Raw genomic sequence first — 17,879 nt, forward strand, 5'->3', positions numbered from 1 at the left:
GTTATTTGATATTTATTTTTTTTTTTTTTTTCAAATTTAAAAGACTAAAAAAGTTGCCTTATCATACCTTCTCCTCTGATGGACTTTTGATAACTTTTGATTAGTCTTGAACAGTTACAGAGACATTTGAGCCTATTTTAGCTCAACACAGTTAAATGTTGTGAAATGTTGTAACCCTTATATTTTACAGTATTGTTAAAGATAAGTAAGTGTAGTAAAACCAAGGCATGACATGTAGCAAAGGGCCCTACACCATACTAACATGTTTGTTATACAGGAAGTCCTTACTAACCTGTCTGTATGATTCATCCCAGTATGTACACTGAATGTATAGAAAATGAGGACACAAAGATGTTTAGAAATTTCAACTGAGCTGTATTATTGCATATATTTAAAGACAAGAGTTCGACTTCTATTAATCCTTAAAAAAAATTAATTTAAAATTCATTTTTAAAGATGATTTTTCTTTTATTATGCAACATTTTTGTGTTGTTATAATTTTTAAAAGAATTTTTGCTGATTTATTTAGGTGACTGTGTTATCTATAGTAATTACAGTTAAGTGATGTTCTACATTGGGAGTAAGTTAAAAAAAAGTTCTATGCTAAAATAAACTTTGAAACATGTAAAAGATGTCAGTTTTGATAAATAATATGAGTTATTAGTCCCCTTCTGTCTTCTAGAAGGTTTCTACACTTTTTATGCCCCGTCTAATATTGTAAAAGGGCATACTATTCCTTGGTCTTTGCATCTGTCTGTCCTGTTTGGTATACAGTTATCATGGTTTTATTATAAAAAGTTACAGATTAAGTTCAAATTTCCTTTTAGTTGTGCAATTTTCGTAAAAGTGGTTACCCCAGGAAGTAGAAATTGCTTTTAAATATCTAGAGAAATTAAAACCTTGATGTCTTTGTGATTTATTATGCCAAGTAGTGTCCAATGTTGACATTATCAGCATTTCAAAATTGATATTCTTACTCAATAAATTATAATTAAGTAATTCCAAACTGCATAGTAACAATTTAATTCTGGTTATACATTATTGATGGTAGTGGTCATTGTATTGCATATGCAAAACCCTCAGAATGCTTCTTCATTTGAATATCAACTAATGTTCTTTATAAAAACTCCAATGGTACACTGAAAATGACATGTATTCATTGATGATCCTTTTTTTTCATTTAATCAATTATATTACTTAATCCCACTGAAGACATATCTGTTTTACTATAGAGACCTAATAAGCCAATTATTGGAGCAATATTCATAAAAATAATTGTCCAAGTTTGTATAATCAATAGAAAAATGTTGAATTTTTGATGAATTATTTTTAAAAAGATTTATAGAAGACAAATGGACTATGCTGTTTGTGCATGAATTATATTGAGACTAATGAATGAACCATTCAATCATTTAGAAGTTTCCAAATAGTGATATTTGTGAAAAATGCAGTTTTGACCAAACATATTTTGAGTTTTTTTTTTTTTTTTTTTTCATAATTAAGCATGCTTTTAGCAGTAAATTTTGACTTCCACTTGATAATGGCAATCAAATTTTATTTAAGTGGCAAAATGCACTGTAATTTGAATTCCTTTCAATTCAATCCCAGGAATCTGAAGGTATAAAATTTGTTCACAAATAATAGAAAAACTTACTACACCTGTTGTAAGGGGTTCTATTGGTTAATTTAAACAGAATCCAAAGAGGTATATTTTTAGAATTTGAAATAAAAAAAGATAGGCCTGTACTTGAAAGGTCTAAAAAAAAAAGGGGGGGGAGGGGGGGGTAGGCAATATGATCGTGTTGTTAAGTTATATTTCTATTTGAGTTCTTCTCTGTCACATTTTAACTGTGAATTTAAAAAGAAGATGTGAATGTCTTGCAGCTTAGTTTTATTAATTATTGAGTCCCTCCCTATCACATTTATACTGTGATACCAATCACTATTGATTAACGTGCATGATATTACTTTATTTGGAACAGGTTGAATTGTATGGCTGGTATATTTAGGTATGAGTGGTGTGTGTCATTGTATTAATACTAACACTCCAACAGAGCTTTCATATAAAACTTTGTCAAGTCTGCTTATATTTAGCCATGAAACAGAGAAAATCAATTGTAAACATTTATGTATATTTGCTTTTAATTAGATTTAAAGCTGGCAATAAATTTTATGAATTAACTGGTACATAATGATTGCTTATAGTCAAAGGAATTATTTCTCTGTTTGTGGAGGTTTTATTTGGTGTGATTTTACTTTACATTTTCCCATAACTATGAATTTGAAGTCGTTGAATATAAATTTGATGTGATGTAGGACACATTAATAGATTGAACAAAATGCCTTTATGGATGACCACTTAATAGACTAATTGGATGTGTTATAAGGCTCTTACTTGTTGAATAACCATTTTTAATAAAAAAAAATTATTTTAAGAAAAACAACAAACAAATGAATTATTTGGACTTAAAGGAAAAAAAGAATATATATCTCTATAATAAGATATTCTAACTTAAAATTTGTTTTCTAAATTTCTAGCAAAATCGTTATTCTTCAAAAACATTTATAGGAAGTTTAATATTGACATGTATTATGAGTACTCAAATGTCTTACACCAAACCTAAGCCCCCCCCCCAACAGGTTTAAAAGTTATATTGATTGTACTATTGTCTATGGTTACCATAAGTTATTGAAGACACATGTTACTCTCAATATGGTCCCTCAAAATTGTTTTGTATGGTTTTTACTGAGTCAAGTATTGTTTACCTTAAACACATGTCTTTTTTAAGTAGATTCAGCCTCAGTTATTTTCTTCAGTTGATATCATTCAGTCTCTTTCTTCTTTATCTACCATTATTACCAAATGTCAACATTTGTAAATGTGATGTGTGACAAAATTACTAAAGTAGACTGTAAATAAACAATGTCAACTAAAGGAGACCAATATGGCCGAAACAGATCAAAGGTTACTATAGATACAAAAATAAAAGACAAAGTTTAGTACTCCATTGAAGCAATAGTTCTTTAAATAACCAGGGAGAAGTGAAATTTTGTATCTTGGTACTGACTAAAATTATATGAGGTACACTATTTATAATCTGACACTTTGTGGAATGCTATTTGCACTTATATCAAAGATCAGCACTTTGAAAATTACTTGTTGATTGTGTTTATTTAATAAGTGCTCATTTATCTTTTTCAGACTTACAAAATCTAAGATGGAGAGAATTAGGAAATCAACTATTGGAGGTGGGAGTGGGAACTTTGATGATAGTTACTGGTCTTACAGTAAATCTTGTATAAAACATCCACTGACTGTTTCTTTGACTGATCCACAGATGGAAGAGAAAGCTATCAGAATGTTCCATTGTATACTAATGTATTGTGGGGTAGAGGAGGCAGGTAAGCTATCAGAATGTTCCATTGTATACTAATGTATTGTGGGGTAGAGGTGGCAGGTAAAATATCAGAATGTTCCATTGTATACTAATGTATTGTGGGGTAGAGGAGGCAGGTAAGCTATCAGAATGTTCCATTGTATACTAATGTATTGTGGGGTAGAGGAGGCAGGTAAAATAACAGAATGTTCCATTGTATAATAATGTATTGTGGGGTAGAGGAGGCAGGTAAAATATCAGAATGTTCCATTGTATAATAATGTATTGTGGGGTAGAGGAGGCAGGTAAAATATCAGAATGTTCCATTGTATAATAATGTATTGTGGGGTAGAGGAGGCAGGTAAAATATCAGAATGTTCCATTGTATACTTATGTATTTTGGGGTAGAGGAGGCAGTTAAAATATCAGAATGTTCCATTGTATACTAATGTATTGTGGGGTAGAGAAGGCAGGTAGGTTATCCAATTAAAAAGTTTGAATAATGCTCTAATCAATTATGATTTATTATGAACTGAAAAAAGATCTACTGGTAAAACTGTATTCCAATCTGTAATATATTATGGAGAGAAAGAGAACCCAAATAAGCTTTCTATAGAAGAATATATAAGTATGTTTCATATTGAAGCCACTTAAGTTACCTATATATAGAGGAATCTATTAAAGTGATCCATAATGAAGCCAAGTAATGTATCTTTAGAGTCATCTGTGAAAATGTTTCATAATTTGATTATATATTTAGAAATGAAAGAGAAGCCAAGTAAGCTACCCCTAGAAAAATCTATTATGATGTTAGGTCCTGTAATGATATCGCAAGTTGTGAAATAGAAGCCAAGTAATTTATCCACATAGACATCTATTATAAAGTTCCATCATGTAATTATATATTAAGAAGGTGAACAGTGGAAACAAGCTGTCCTCCTAAAATTATGAAAGTTTTCATAATGGCAGTCATAATGTTTCACACTATAATGATATGTTATGGAGTTTATGAGAAGCAGGGTACGCTATTCTCTAACTTGTGTTCTTATTTAACCATAGAAAATATTGTTCAAAATTTTAGTGGATATTCATGAAAACTACTTGGTCAAATAAAGGCTAAATATTTACTCAACCATATATCAAATAAAGATCAGTAACCTCTTTTCATAGGTGTTTTAGGTCCATTTCTCAGAAACCAGTCACAATTATAATTGAGTCACTGTGACCTATATTTCACTCTTGAATTACTTTGTAGTAAGTTCTACTTAAAAGTATGATTTACAGAACTGTTTCTAAATTGATTTTGAGGTTGGGACATGAGTTACAGATGCGTACACTTGTAACCTTCGAAATATGTCAGCAAAAAATAAAGGAAAAAAGTATTTTAAGTGATGTTTATATGCCTGGTCACAAGTCAGGGATCTCACTAATGGTTTTGGTTAGTAATACTTTGTAAATGTTGTTTTCCTTAATTGTGGTGTTGATGTCAGATCTTTGATAGTTCTTGTTAAAGTTCTTGACAATTTATTTCTAGGTAAAGGTGATGAGAAGCCAGACTTGATGAGCTTAGTACAGAATTTAATGAACACATGTCTGGACAATGATCAGCTGTGTAATGAATTCTATCTACAGCTAGCCAAACAGACCACAGACCATCCTGGTAGGTATCTCAGATAAGGATTGTTTTTGTAATTATAAATGTGTATGGTGAGAGGGGTGAATGTCAGATGGCACATTTTTTTTTATATCTAGTTCTATGTGATTCTTAAAACTGTTGTAAAAAAAATATTAAACATGCATCAAATCCTGAATAAAGTGCCTCATGATTCATCCACACATGCACAAAAACATGTGTTAAATTATGGAACAGCCATAAGTCAGCATTTTAGATAATGCTAAATCTTCTTAAATTAATGTGAATATTAATTATTATTTGATAGTTCATTTTGTATAACATTGTTTTTTTCATTCAGTTTAAAAGAAGTGTTATGAATGACCACAGTTTAATAATCAAAGGCCATCTGAGAAACAAACACCTAAAACAGACCAACACTAGAAAGCTCTATGCATGAAAGAGGTATCTTTTTCCCAAACATAACTGATTTATACAGGCAAATATATTGGAATCTACACACAGTATATTTTTGAAATTAATACTTGTAGACTAGTATGAGGACACACATATTAATATGGGTAACACCATTTCTTCTTTACTTAATCTTTGCTTTCAAAAGTTTTTGCTATATTTTAACATGATTTTATTGTTCAGATCCTAACAGTCAAGTTAACAAGAGGAACTGGCAGTTAATGGCAGTAACCACAAGTTGTACTTTCCCTTCCAATACACGTGTACAAAAGTATATACAGTGTCATCTAAGGAAATGTTCTTTAGATGCTGCTAGTGAGGAAGGACGATACGCAAGGTTTTGTCACAAGGTAAAGTATACAGTGAATTCTGTCTTACAAGCATTTTTTTAATCAGATAAAGGATGACTAGATGAAAGTTTCTACAGAATAGTTTTAATTGTCAATACAATGTTTCATGTTTGCCATTTTATATGATTAATTAGCCCCTCCAACTTGAGGTGAGTGAGTATCATCTTGTCCATCCTTTGTGCCATTCTTTTATGATTTTTTATCCCATATTTATACTCAATATTTTGAATGGGAAAGGAATCTCTTCGATTTGGAGATTTTGATTTTTATACGACCGCAAAAAAAATTTTGTGGTCGTATATTGGTATGACGTTGGCGTCGTCGTCGTCCGAAGACACATTAGTTTTCGCACTCTAACTTTAGTCTCAGTGAATGGATCTCAATGAAATTTTACCATAAGGTTTAATACCACAAAAGGAAGGTGGGGATTGATTTTGGGGGTTATGGTACCAACAGTTAAGGAATTAGGGGCCAAAAACAAGCATTTTTGTAACTGCCAGACATAACTTGTGTGTAAGTGTATGAATCTCTCTGACATTGTACCACAAGGATCCATATCACAAAGGGAATGCTGGGATTGATTTTGGGGGTAATTGCATCCAAATTTTAGGAATTAGGGGCCAAAAAGGGGCAAAAAACAAGCATTTTTCTAGTTTCATGACAATAACTTGTGTGTAAGTGTATGGATCTCTCTGATATTGTATCACAAGGTTCCATATCACAAAGGGAATGCTGGGATTGATTTTGGGGATAATTGCCTGCATATTTTAGGAATTGGGGGCCAAAAAGGGGCAAAAAACAAGCATTTTTCTAGTTTCATGACAATAACTAGGGTGTAAGTGTATGGATCTTTATGAAATTGTACTACAAGGTTCCATATCACAAAGGGAAAGCTGGAATTGAGTTTGGGGGTAGTTGCTTAAAAATGTTTAGGAATAAGGGGCCAAAAAGGGGATAAAAATAAGCATTTTTCTAGTTTCCAGACAATAACTTGTGTTCAAGTGTATGGATCTCTCTGAAATTGTACTGCAAGGTACCATACCACAAAGGGAAGGCTGGGATTGATTTTGGGGGTAATTCCCTCAAAATTTTAGGAATTAGGGGCCATAAAAGGGCAAAAAAACAAACATTTTTCTAGTTTCAGGACAATAACTTGTGTGTAAGTGTATGGATCTTTATGAAATTGTACTGCAAGGTTCCATATCACAAAGGGAAAGCTGGGTTTGAGTTTGGGGGTAATTGCCCAAACGTTTAGGAATTTGGGGCCAAAAAGGGGCCAAAAAACAAGCATTTTTCTAGTTTCCAGACAATAACTTGTGTTCTAGTGTATGGATCTCTCTGAAATTGTACTGCAAGGTACCATACCACAAAGGGAAGGCTGGGATTGAGTTTGGGGGTGATGAATCATAAGGGGGTTCAAAAAATTGGGGGGGGGATTTTTTTTTCCTTTTTTATTTTCTTTAAAATTTACCATTTTAAATTGGTTATTTCTGATTTATAAATAAAAGCAAATAATAATGATATGGTTTGAATAGGTAAACTAAGTTCTTAGACCACTTTCATTCTGTGTCAGAAACCTATGCTGTGTCAAATATTTAATTACAATCCAAATTCAGTGCTGTATCAATCTTGAATGTTGTGTCCATACTTGCCCCAACTGTTCAGGGTTCGACCTCTGCGGTCGTATCAAGCTGCGCCCCAGCGGAGCATTTTATTAGAGCCATGGACTCAAATCTTCAATAAGTTTGATCACCTTTGTCATACAAATTTTACATGTTCCATTGAATTCTACATTTCAGGAAAATAAATGGCTACTTTTAACTCTTCAAGTATTTTAGAATCATTTACTAAAAAATGTTTTTTTAACTTTTGTTATTTTCTTTGATATCCCATAGATGGAACAGAAATAAATTTTGAATGGCTTGAATTTGATAAAAGGATGGGGGGAAATACTTTTCAGAAATAGGATATATTAAATACTTAATTGCATACTATACAAAACTTTTGTTACATTTTCAGTGCTTCAACAGAACATTGGAACATAGGAAGAGAAAGTTCCCACCATCTAGGAAGGAAATTAAATGTCTTATAGATAGGTTTGTCAATTTGTGTTTATTTGTATATAGATGTTCCATGATCAGATATTTCTACTAGCATATGTCTGTCATCATTAACCTCATTTTCATGGTTCAATGACAGCATAAAAGGTTAGATTTTTTGCTCACCTGGCATAAAAGGCTGATTTGAACTTTTGTCATCACTTGCTTTCATTGTCCCTTATAAACTTTTTCAAAGACCTTCTCCTCTAAAGCAAGAAGGCTAATTAGGACAAACCTTGTCATAACTCCTCTATAGCAAGAAGGCTAATTAGGACAAACCTTGTCATAACTTGGCCTTCATTGCTCATCATAAACTTCTTTCAAATATTTTTTCCTCTGAAACTAAGGGATTTATTGGGACAAAATTTCTCCTGTATGATTTTTAGGGGTGTAAGATAGAACATAGGGGTAAATTATCTGAAAATTCTGATATGAAATAAGATCTACATAAATAAGAGCCTTATTAACCAGGTCACAGGTAAGTTCCATTCAATTCACATAAAACAGAGAGCATCCAATGACTGCCTTGAACACCGCATCATACTGACGAGGTTATGTATGAGAACCAAATTGTTAAAATAACATGACTGCAGTTGTTAGGAAAAAAAATTAATCATGGGAATAATTTCATCAAATTTCATATGAAAATCTGTAAAGGGGTCAAATTGCTTACAGATTTTGCAGAAATGATATATTTGTGATTCCCTTTAAGAATTATGGTTAATAACACAAACCAAAAGAGCCTTCAAAATTCCTAGTAAGTTTGTATATACATTGAAGATGTGTTCCACAAAATGTTTCATTTTGAAGATTTTTTCAGATGAAAATTTTAGCAGCATTTGTTATACAACTGTTATATCACTAAGTAAAGTATAAGTTTACAAAAATCCTATACATATGATAGTGAATATTATATGTTTACAAGTGAAAAATGAATGACAGTATATATTTCATATTTACAGGCGACAGATATATGACAGAGTATATTTTATGAATGGTGAGAACAGGAGTATAGAATTTGATTCTGCTGCTACTTGTGAAGAGGTAAAACATAAAACAACAAAAAAGGGCATAAAGATATTCCTTTAATGATATGTTATAAAGTCTAAAGTTGCTAAAAGTGTAAATAAAAACAATCTTGAAAAGGATTCATATCAATAATGAGAGGATGCTATAACAAGAATACTCTCAAGCTATCAGTTTGTAAAAGGAATGAAAAATGTTGACTTTCTTCATATTTGCATTTTGGAAACTTTCCCTACATCAGTAAGTTAGGACAATATATGAAGTTTATTAACTTGATTATACACATACTCAAAAGGCAGGGCTATACTGATTTACCTTTGTCTGTCAGTTGCACATTTCTGTCACATTTTTCTCAGGAGAACAAGTCGTGGCTTATTTATATATGGCACCATGCTTCATCTGATTATACCATTATGCGAGACACATTTTCAGCTCCTTCCATGTTTTTCCTGTTTGCCGAAAAACCTTAATCTTTAAAATAGACATATAGGAAATTTTTGTCACATTTAGTCAACAGCATTGAGCAAGGGTATAATTAGCAAGCAATAGCTCACAGTTAATCTTGTTTAATCTAATATGCTGTTGTTCTTGATTATTCTCGATAATTTTATATTGCAAAAAACAATTCTATTCTAGTTTTCTTTAATGGAAAATATATGATCTAAAATATTTCATATAACAATGGTACTTGAAAAAACAAATGAAGATGGAAATGTGATAGTCTGAGCAGAGCAGGCATGGTGTCTTATGGACACACATACTTGTTTGTTATTTATTTAAAGATTGTTTTTCAATGGAATATCTACAGCACACAATTTTCAATTAAATTATTTCATTTTTGTGAAGTAAGACTTACAGGCTCTCGTTCTTTGGATAAGATAATACTTCTTAATATACATTTATATGTCAATAAAAATAAAATTGAGAATGGAAATGGGGAATGTGTCAAAGAGACAACAACCCGACCAAAGAGCAGAAAACAGTCAAAGGCCACCAATGGGTCTTCAACACAGCGAGAAAATCCCGCACCCGGAGGCGGGCTCCAGCTGGCCCATAAACAAAAATGTTTACTATGAATACCTTATACTTTATTATTCAGTTTGATAACTACTTTAAAAAAAATGAAAGTATGGTAGTTGAAATTTATCTACTTCTAAAATAAAAATGTTTGAGGATGAATATTTCATCATATAATGACTTGATGGTTCATGAATGTGCAATTCTTTTATTTTAATTGTAGGTTATAAAAACAGTAAAAGCTAAGATTGGAATGAGGTCTGATGCAGATTGTTTTGCTCTCTATGAACAGATTGGTGGGTCTGGTGAGTTTATTTTTAAGAAAATGGCAGAAGTGAATATCACTTTTTTAAAAGTCAATTAAACCACATATTTACCGAATCAATAGACAGTAATTGTTTTATTCCATATGACAGAAAAGAATTATTAAATGACATTTATTTACCAAAACCAATTGTACATCACTTATTTTACCGTTATTATATAGGTAAAAGCAGGTGAAGTTTAGCGACGTTGATATCACTTTTCTTCTGGTGAATTTGCTGTTTTATTCAAAATCCTATTCCTATGGAAAACCCTACTAAAATAATACCAACATGGAATAAATGGTATAAATAAAAGTTAGGATAGGACAGTCATGATTAAAAAAAAATGAAGTCTGTTCATTTTAAACATATCTGGCTTACATATTCAAGATTTTAACCCTATACTTTTTGTATTTTTTTTTAAAATAAAATCAAAGGGATTGAAAATCATTAAATCAGATAGTTTGTGTACTGCCATATAAAGCCAGTTGAATGGCAAACACTTATTATGCAAGATTCATTTTGGTTTAGAGGACCAGAATACTTCCATATCGAGCTAGTCAAAATTCCAAAAACCCATTATGCAATTCAGGTTTAGATGACGATAATGAGTATCTATTCTATTCAGTATTGAGAACACCTCAAACGTTTTTGTTTTACAGACTTGTATGATATCAAAGGTATGAGGATTCCCTACCATATATATTTATAGATAATCGATGATTCCTCAAACTAGAGGGTATTTCTGGGCTACTATCTCATCAAAGGGCGATAGCCCTGAGATAAGATGTAGATAAGAAAAATCCTTGAATTTGAAAGACCATTGATAATCTTTTTTATCGCTATTTTCCTAGGCTTATGATGTTATACATTCTCTTTCCACTGGACAGAAAATCCAATATCATGATATGGAAAATTATCACAGAAAGATCAAAGGAAAATTTGAGAAAATAGCGATAAATTGTATTTACTTATAATAAAGGTTTTATGCATGTATAGTATAAATGAGGGACACAACTTGACTATCTTTTTATTCTTGCTTAGAAAAGTGGTCCTGGGCAGTTATTTAAGAACACAGATTTATACATATTCATTTGGAAAATTTGTTGAAAAAAATTACAGAAGTCAGTTGGGATAATGATTGTAATTCTACAGCAGACCAGCTACAAAAAGGGACCTTTGGTTACTTCACACCTTTTCCGATGATCAATTGTAAATTTGATAAAAGTATATCTCATATCTATATGTTTTATTGAGCACATTCAGAAAAAGATGCTGATGAACATTCAGTGGAAAGATAAATGCATAATCAGGATGAGAACATGTTAATGTGAAATGAATAGGAACCCTGCCTTGTACTAGAATGACAGGCTGGGAGGAATTTTAAATGTGCGAGTTTACAAGATAACAGTCCCCTTGAAGACATTTGACCCTACCCAGACTCTTTACTTCGACTCTTGGCTGTCTAGTATAAGCTCTTAAGCTCTTACTTCTAAATGGTGCATGTTTAATGGAGAAGCAGCAAATACCAATTTTCATGTTTTAGTTTGACCCAGCAAATGGATCAAACCCACTCTTTCTGTAATCTAGAACAGTGGTTTCAGAAATAGATGCATAATATATATGTGATGTTCCTTTGGCACCATCTTACGGTGTTTATATATCACAACTTGTTCGCTTTGCCCATGTATGTTGTGACGTTTCAGATTTCAATGAACGTAATCTATGTACCTGTATCTTTGCATTGCACAAGGTCATGTTTTTCTCTGACTCAATGATGTCTTGACACTAAATCCATTGGATATTGGATGTGAACTGATTGATATCTTAGTCTTAGATGCATGATTTTTATAAGTTGTTATGGGCTTTGAACTAGCTGTCAGTAACTGCAAGTACTCTCAGATCTGTACTTTGTCTTGTTTTGTTGTGGGGATGTATTAATAATACCCTGCCATGTTTGGTCTGTGTTTTTGTTAGATGTCTTTTTGCTTTGTATCGATCTGATGAGTTGAGCCCTTTTCAACTGATTTTTATTATTTGTTCTTATATTGTACTGTTACACCACTGTCCCAGGTTATGGGGAGGGTTTGGCACCTTCAAACAGTATATCCTGGCCACGTTCTGTATGTGCCTGTCCCAAACTTGTCAGGAGCCTGTAATTCAGTGGTTGTCATTTGTTGCTGTATATCATATTTGTTTTTCATTCATTGTTTTGTACATAAATCAGGTCATTAGTTTTCTAGTTTGAATTGCTTTACATTTGTCATTTCGGGGCCTTATATAGCTGACTTTGTGGTATTGGTTTTGCTCATTGTTGGAGGCCATATGGTGACCTATAGATGTCAACTTTTATGTCATTTGGTCTCTGGAGGAGAGTTGTCTCATTGGCAATTATACCACATCTTCTTATTTTTCAAAAGTATTCAAATTTTAAACTTTTTGCATTTCAGTTGTAATCTGCAATGTTTATATATATATATATATATATGTCTATATATATGACTATAAACAAATATAATAATTATTCACCCAATGTTCATTTAATCACAGACTTTTGAATTAATACACGGGAAATAACTTAACAATTTAGACCTGTTCAGATCTAGAAAAATGAATGTTTCATTTTGGGTTTGTGTTGACAAAAGAAACATTTAAAAAAAGAATTTCCATGTTAACATTAGTTAAAATAACGAATACTTTTATTCAATCAACTTCAACTTTATATTATTTTCCCTCTCTCTCTCCATGTCTCTTTAATTCAACATAAAAAATGTAAAATCTTACAACTTCAAGTGATATTTTCACTAAATGCCAAATTTGTTTCAGAACGGTGTATGAATTTGGATGAGAAATTATCAGATACCCTAAGTAAATGGGAAAGACTTTCCAGAGGTGCTGTTAGGGATAATAGATTAATTTTCAAGGTAAGTTACAAAAGGAAAGTCTTTCATATTTTCTGATATAATATAATCCATTAGTTTTAACGGTAAGATACAAAAGAAAAGTCTTTTGTTTTTTCTGAGATAATAGATTAGTACTCATTTTTAAATTATAATACCAGTAATAGATTAGTGTTCAAAATTCAGTACTGTCTGAGATGATCGATTAGTATTTAAGATTAAATTTCTAAATAGAAAATCCAGCAAATCCTTTAGAATATAAAATTTCAACATATCACTCTTTCAAATTTGACTATTTCCTGTACATAAAGCCACAATATTGAGTAGATTGTGATGTTTCATTATTTTATATTTTCAGAAACGATTGTTTATTTCTCCCTACATAAATCCACTAGACCCAGTGGAATGTGATCTTGTCTTCCATCAACTTATAGAAGATATGTTTGAACAGAGAGTACCACTTACTGTAGAGGATGCTGTAAGTCATGTCTTTAACAGTTTGTTCAATTAATACACATTTGAAAGGGGAGGGTATACCTGTTAACATCTGTCCATAAAATGTTTCTGTCCCTTTTTTCTCAATAAATACATGTCTATTGCAATAAGCTTCATCTGGTAATGCCATTAGTTTTGACACCTTTTCAGTTCCATCAAACTTCTTCTACTTGTTTGCTAAAATCATACATATATCAAATTTTCTTCACAATTTTCTCAGGAACTATACATTATAGTGTCTTGATATATGGCACCAATTTACAAATTTGATTGATTCACACATTTAGAAAAAATGTAGTCTGGACTATTCCATTGAAATTGATGTGGGAGGGTAGTCAGGGACTTCCTTAATCCCTAGGGACCAACATACTTTTGATAATTTTGCCTACATCAAATGGACAAAATAGCATTAATGACCTACAACCTAAATCTACCCTTCCTACCCTCCAACATATATTTCAAAGGAATAGCCCTCAAAAACATGTAAGGAATAACAGTACTGTAGCTGTCATCAATTTTTTGTGACCATCAAATCCCAATTGACTATGGCAACTCTTCAACTACAGCACTGTTATTCCGATTCTTTCAATTTGAAATAAAATAAAATACCACAAAAAATTCATTAATGATTTTGGCACATAAACGTCATGGAGGGGCCTCGATGGCCGAGGGGTTTAAGTAGTTACTACTGTAATCACTAGCCAGTCAACACTGAGGTTGTGAGTTCGAACCCCGCTCGTGAGGGTGCACTCGACTCCAATCTTAATTGACTAGGATTGTCAGTTTTCCTATCGAAGGTCGGTGGTTTTCTCCAGGCACTCCGGCTTCCTCCACCAATAAAAACTGGCCGCCACGAAATAGCCCAAAAGCGGTGCTTAAAAGTGGCGTTAAAACACCAAAAATCAAAATCAAAATCATAAACGTCATGGCTAAAGGTGATGTCATACAAATGACAACGTTCAAACTGAATGTTTTTACGTTACTTCTACGATTCTATTTTGGATGAAATCACATCAAAACAGTGGTTTTAGGGTAGGTGTTGTTGTATTTTGGATTATATTGTAGTAATCAAACATTTGTTGATCTAAGCAATTCAATATGGCGGCTCTCTCCTCAGTTAGGACTTGTCAACTGTGGATTTGATGGTAAATTTTAACCAATGAAAAAAATGTTATATAGAATGATTTTTATATACTTCAAAAATTTTTTTTCATTAAAATTTAGGTTCATCTGTGTGCCTTAAAGATTCAATCTGAGATGGACGAACTGAAGACGGCAGATATAGACTACAGGTAATATATGATATGCATACCAGATAGTTCAGCTTTTAAGCCTTCCATCAATGGTTATACAATCTGTCATACTTTACTGCAGACTAAATACTTTTGGATAATAACTAGTAATTTCTTTGACTGATGCTGCATACTTGCAGAATTAGGTGATTGTTTTCACAAAGTTTAGTTTTATTTGATGCGGCTCTGAATATAGGAGTTTAATTATAGTTTGGTTTTTTTTTCCTGAAAATATGCATCACCATTATCCAGTTATAATAAAAAAATGCTGTCTTTGTGCATTAAAAAATGAATTCATACCTTAGGATTATTCTTGATAAGGAATTTCCAGGGATCTGAGGTTAAACTATAGAGTGAGGGATATTAGCAAGAGGTTTATTATGCTAATTTTGTGATCATTTAGATATGTATGACCCTTAAGCATGATCAGATTCTAGGACAAGAAAAATGCAAAATGGAACCTTGCAACAGGTTTGGTGATAGAAATCGTGAAATTTAACCTCCAAAAATTAAACACTTTATAGCAGATGTAGGAGAATGTGTATTGCAGATATATAATGAATATAAATTCACTGTAGTCAGTAATAGAACAGCATTGTGCTTTCATCATCACGAGAATATATTGTCATTCCTATACACTTAAAATACAAAATGTTTGTGATATTTTTTTTGTCTCACTAAATACCTATGAAAGCTGAATGTTTATCAGCTGTTAAAGATGCTGTTGAATGGAAATTTCAAAATATTAAAAAAAAACAGTTATATAGCAACCTTCTGATACAATAAACTAATATTGTACTGGACATTTTAAACATTTTATTTCAGTTCTGTAGTAAGAATTTTACCCCGTAGCATGAGGGCCAATATAAAAGTAGAAGATATAGTTGCAGCTCACCAAAATCTTCTAGATATGACACCAAACCAGGCAATCCTCACCTTTATAGAAATGCTCAAATCATGGCCATTGTTTGGATCAACATTATTTGAAGTTTCAGTGAGTATTTTAAAGTCTAGAAATAGGTTCGTGATAATTTGGGTCTGAAAAATTCTGCCCTCATTATAATTAAGGCAAGTAGACAGGGAATTCGGTTAATTATAATGAGGTGTTCAATCACTCCCGACAACCTCAAACAACATTGAATAGAACTGAAATTTCAGGATCCTAGTCAATCATAGTAAAGGATTTTTTACAGCCAATGCATTGAAGTATTGTAAAGCCACATGATTTGTATATTCATCTGATGAAATACAAGTCCCTTACTGTAAGGTGTCTCAAATGTTAGAAAATATTTATTGAGATTTTAAAGCTAAAAGAAAAGTCTTAATGAATACTGTTATTGAATTGCAAAATTATTAGTTTTGTTGTGTTAATATTTGATATTTAAAGTACTGTTGAAGAGTTGCGCCATTTAACTGTTGCCAATGCAGGTTTAATGGCAACTCTTCATTTACAGTACTTCTATTCCTTTTCTAACTTTATACTCATATATATTCAAATTAAAACATTCAAAATATACCCTTGACCTTGACTGTGGTTATGCAACATTGTTGCTTATAACTCTCACCATCAACCATGTTGTTAAATCAACAGTGGCATTGCAATGATTATGTTCACATTGCATTACAATGACAGGTGAAGTCCATTTCGGCAGATGCAGTTTGTAAATTATTCTGTTATAGCTAGCACATCCACCTGATGTTTGCTAATAAGCAGTGGGAAATCTCAAAATAACACATTTTCAATAAACTCTTAAATTTTTATGTTGATTTGATTTGATGTTGCCTGGGTTTTTATAAGCATTTTCTCACATTCAATATAAATTTTTAAGGAAAAATATGAACGAAAAAGTACAAATTTCAGGAAAAATTTGGACCCACAGATGAATTATGTTCATTTATCATCTTTTTTTCAGCAATCTTATACAACATCACTACCAAAGTTACTGTTCCTAGCAATCAACCAGAAAGGTGTGTCGTTACTGGAGTTGAAAACATTCGTAAGTTTAAGGAGGAAAATTACAGTAATAACTTTAAAAGTTTGAAAAGAAATTTTACCATGATTTCACTGAAGTTGTCCATTCCAGTCCAGCTATAAAAAATTATATTAAATTATGAAAAACAGTATTGCAATGTAGGGGATCTATAAATAAAATATGGAGGGAAGTGTTATTTGAACTTAAAGATAATCAAGGTTAAAGAACATCATGCAATAATTTTATGTTGAATTTAAATATTAACTTAAACAGTATCATGAGAATGTGCATTTTTTATGAAAATAAAACCTGATTCTCATAGTCTATGTTATTTTCCCACAGAATTAAAAGTGTTAAATAATTAATTACAATGTACCACAATAACTTTTTCTAGAGTGTCATTCAATTACAAACAATCTTTGATCTTTTCAGGAAATATTAGACGCCCACGATTTCACTGCAGTCGTCCATTCCAGTCCAGCTATAAAAAGTATTATGATTGTAGTAGGTCACATGGCAACAGGATCAAAGTACATGTTTAATTCAAATCAGGTTAGTAATCACAAGGTAATCATATAAATCACATAACAAACTAACACATTTATTTGTCATTACATTCCCTTACTCCTTAAATGACATCTGGACATATGTTACACATAGTGGAGTTCATTCATTCTACAAGCACCACTTATATAAGTGAAATAGCTAGAACAGATACATAAATTTAATGTTGTTTTTTTTATGCATAAACAACAACACTTTGATAATTGCTGTCTCTGCTTGCATGAGCTATTTCTTGTGGGTATGAGACAAAAGATATGTCAAATGTTTATGCATGAATAAGAAATATTGATTTTTTATTCTGTGGTTAATTTTTCTGTGAATTTTAGAATCAGATAAATACAATTCAAGATTTATCAGTATAGATTCATTGTGAACGCAATAGAGTAAGTGAGGAG

General features: G+C 31.7%; 1 protein-coding gene across 7 annotated transcripts in view; it reads left to right on the top strand.

Moving 5' to 3' along the window:
* Positions 1 to 17,879, top strand: part of LOC127698325 (myosin-VIIa-like) — a 111,934-nt gene that overhangs the window by 84,256 nt on the left and 9,799 nt on the right. For 3 of the 7 annotated variants that reach the window (XR_007980794.1, XM_052201719.1, XM_052201722.1), the window contains 14 exons: positions 1,983 to 2,009; positions 3,203 to 3,402; positions 4,912 to 5,037; positions 5,647 to 5,813; positions 7,833 to 7,909; positions 8,875 to 8,956; positions 10,179 to 10,260; positions 10,923 to 10,940; positions 13,087 to 13,184; positions 13,519 to 13,638; positions 14,880 to 14,947; positions 15,773 to 15,941; positions 16,861 to 16,944; positions 17,353 to 17,472. Coding sequence is in view for 4 of the 7 variants with exons in the window: in XM_052201719.1 (XP_052057679.1) it covers positions 1,983 to 2,009; positions 3,203 to 3,402; positions 4,912 to 5,037; positions 5,647 to 5,813; positions 7,833 to 7,909; positions 8,875 to 8,956; positions 10,179 to 10,260; positions 10,923 to 10,940; positions 13,087 to 13,184; positions 13,519 to 13,638; positions 14,880 to 14,947; positions 15,773 to 15,941; positions 16,861 to 16,944; positions 17,353 to 17,472 (1,438 nt within the window). In the remaining 3 variants the exon portion in view is untranslated. The remainder of the gene's footprint in view (positions 1 to 1,982; positions 2,010 to 3,202; positions 3,403 to 4,911; positions 5,038 to 5,646; positions 5,814 to 7,832; positions 7,910 to 8,874; positions 8,957 to 10,178; positions 10,261 to 10,922; positions 10,941 to 13,086; positions 13,185 to 13,518; positions 13,639 to 14,879; positions 14,948 to 15,772; positions 15,942 to 16,860; positions 16,945 to 17,352; positions 17,473 to 17,879) is intronic. The other 4 variants (XR_007980796.1, XR_007980795.1, XM_052201720.1 and 1 more) reach the window with 3 other exon arrangements.

This window comes from Mytilus californianus, unplaced genomic scaffold, assembly GCF_021869535.1.
Source record: "Mytilus californianus isolate M0D057914Y unplaced genomic scaffold, xbMytCali1.0.p SCAF_4, whole genome shotgun sequence".
NCBI lineage: Eukaryota > Metazoa > Mollusca > Bivalvia > Mytilida > Mytilidae > Mytilus > Mytilus californianus.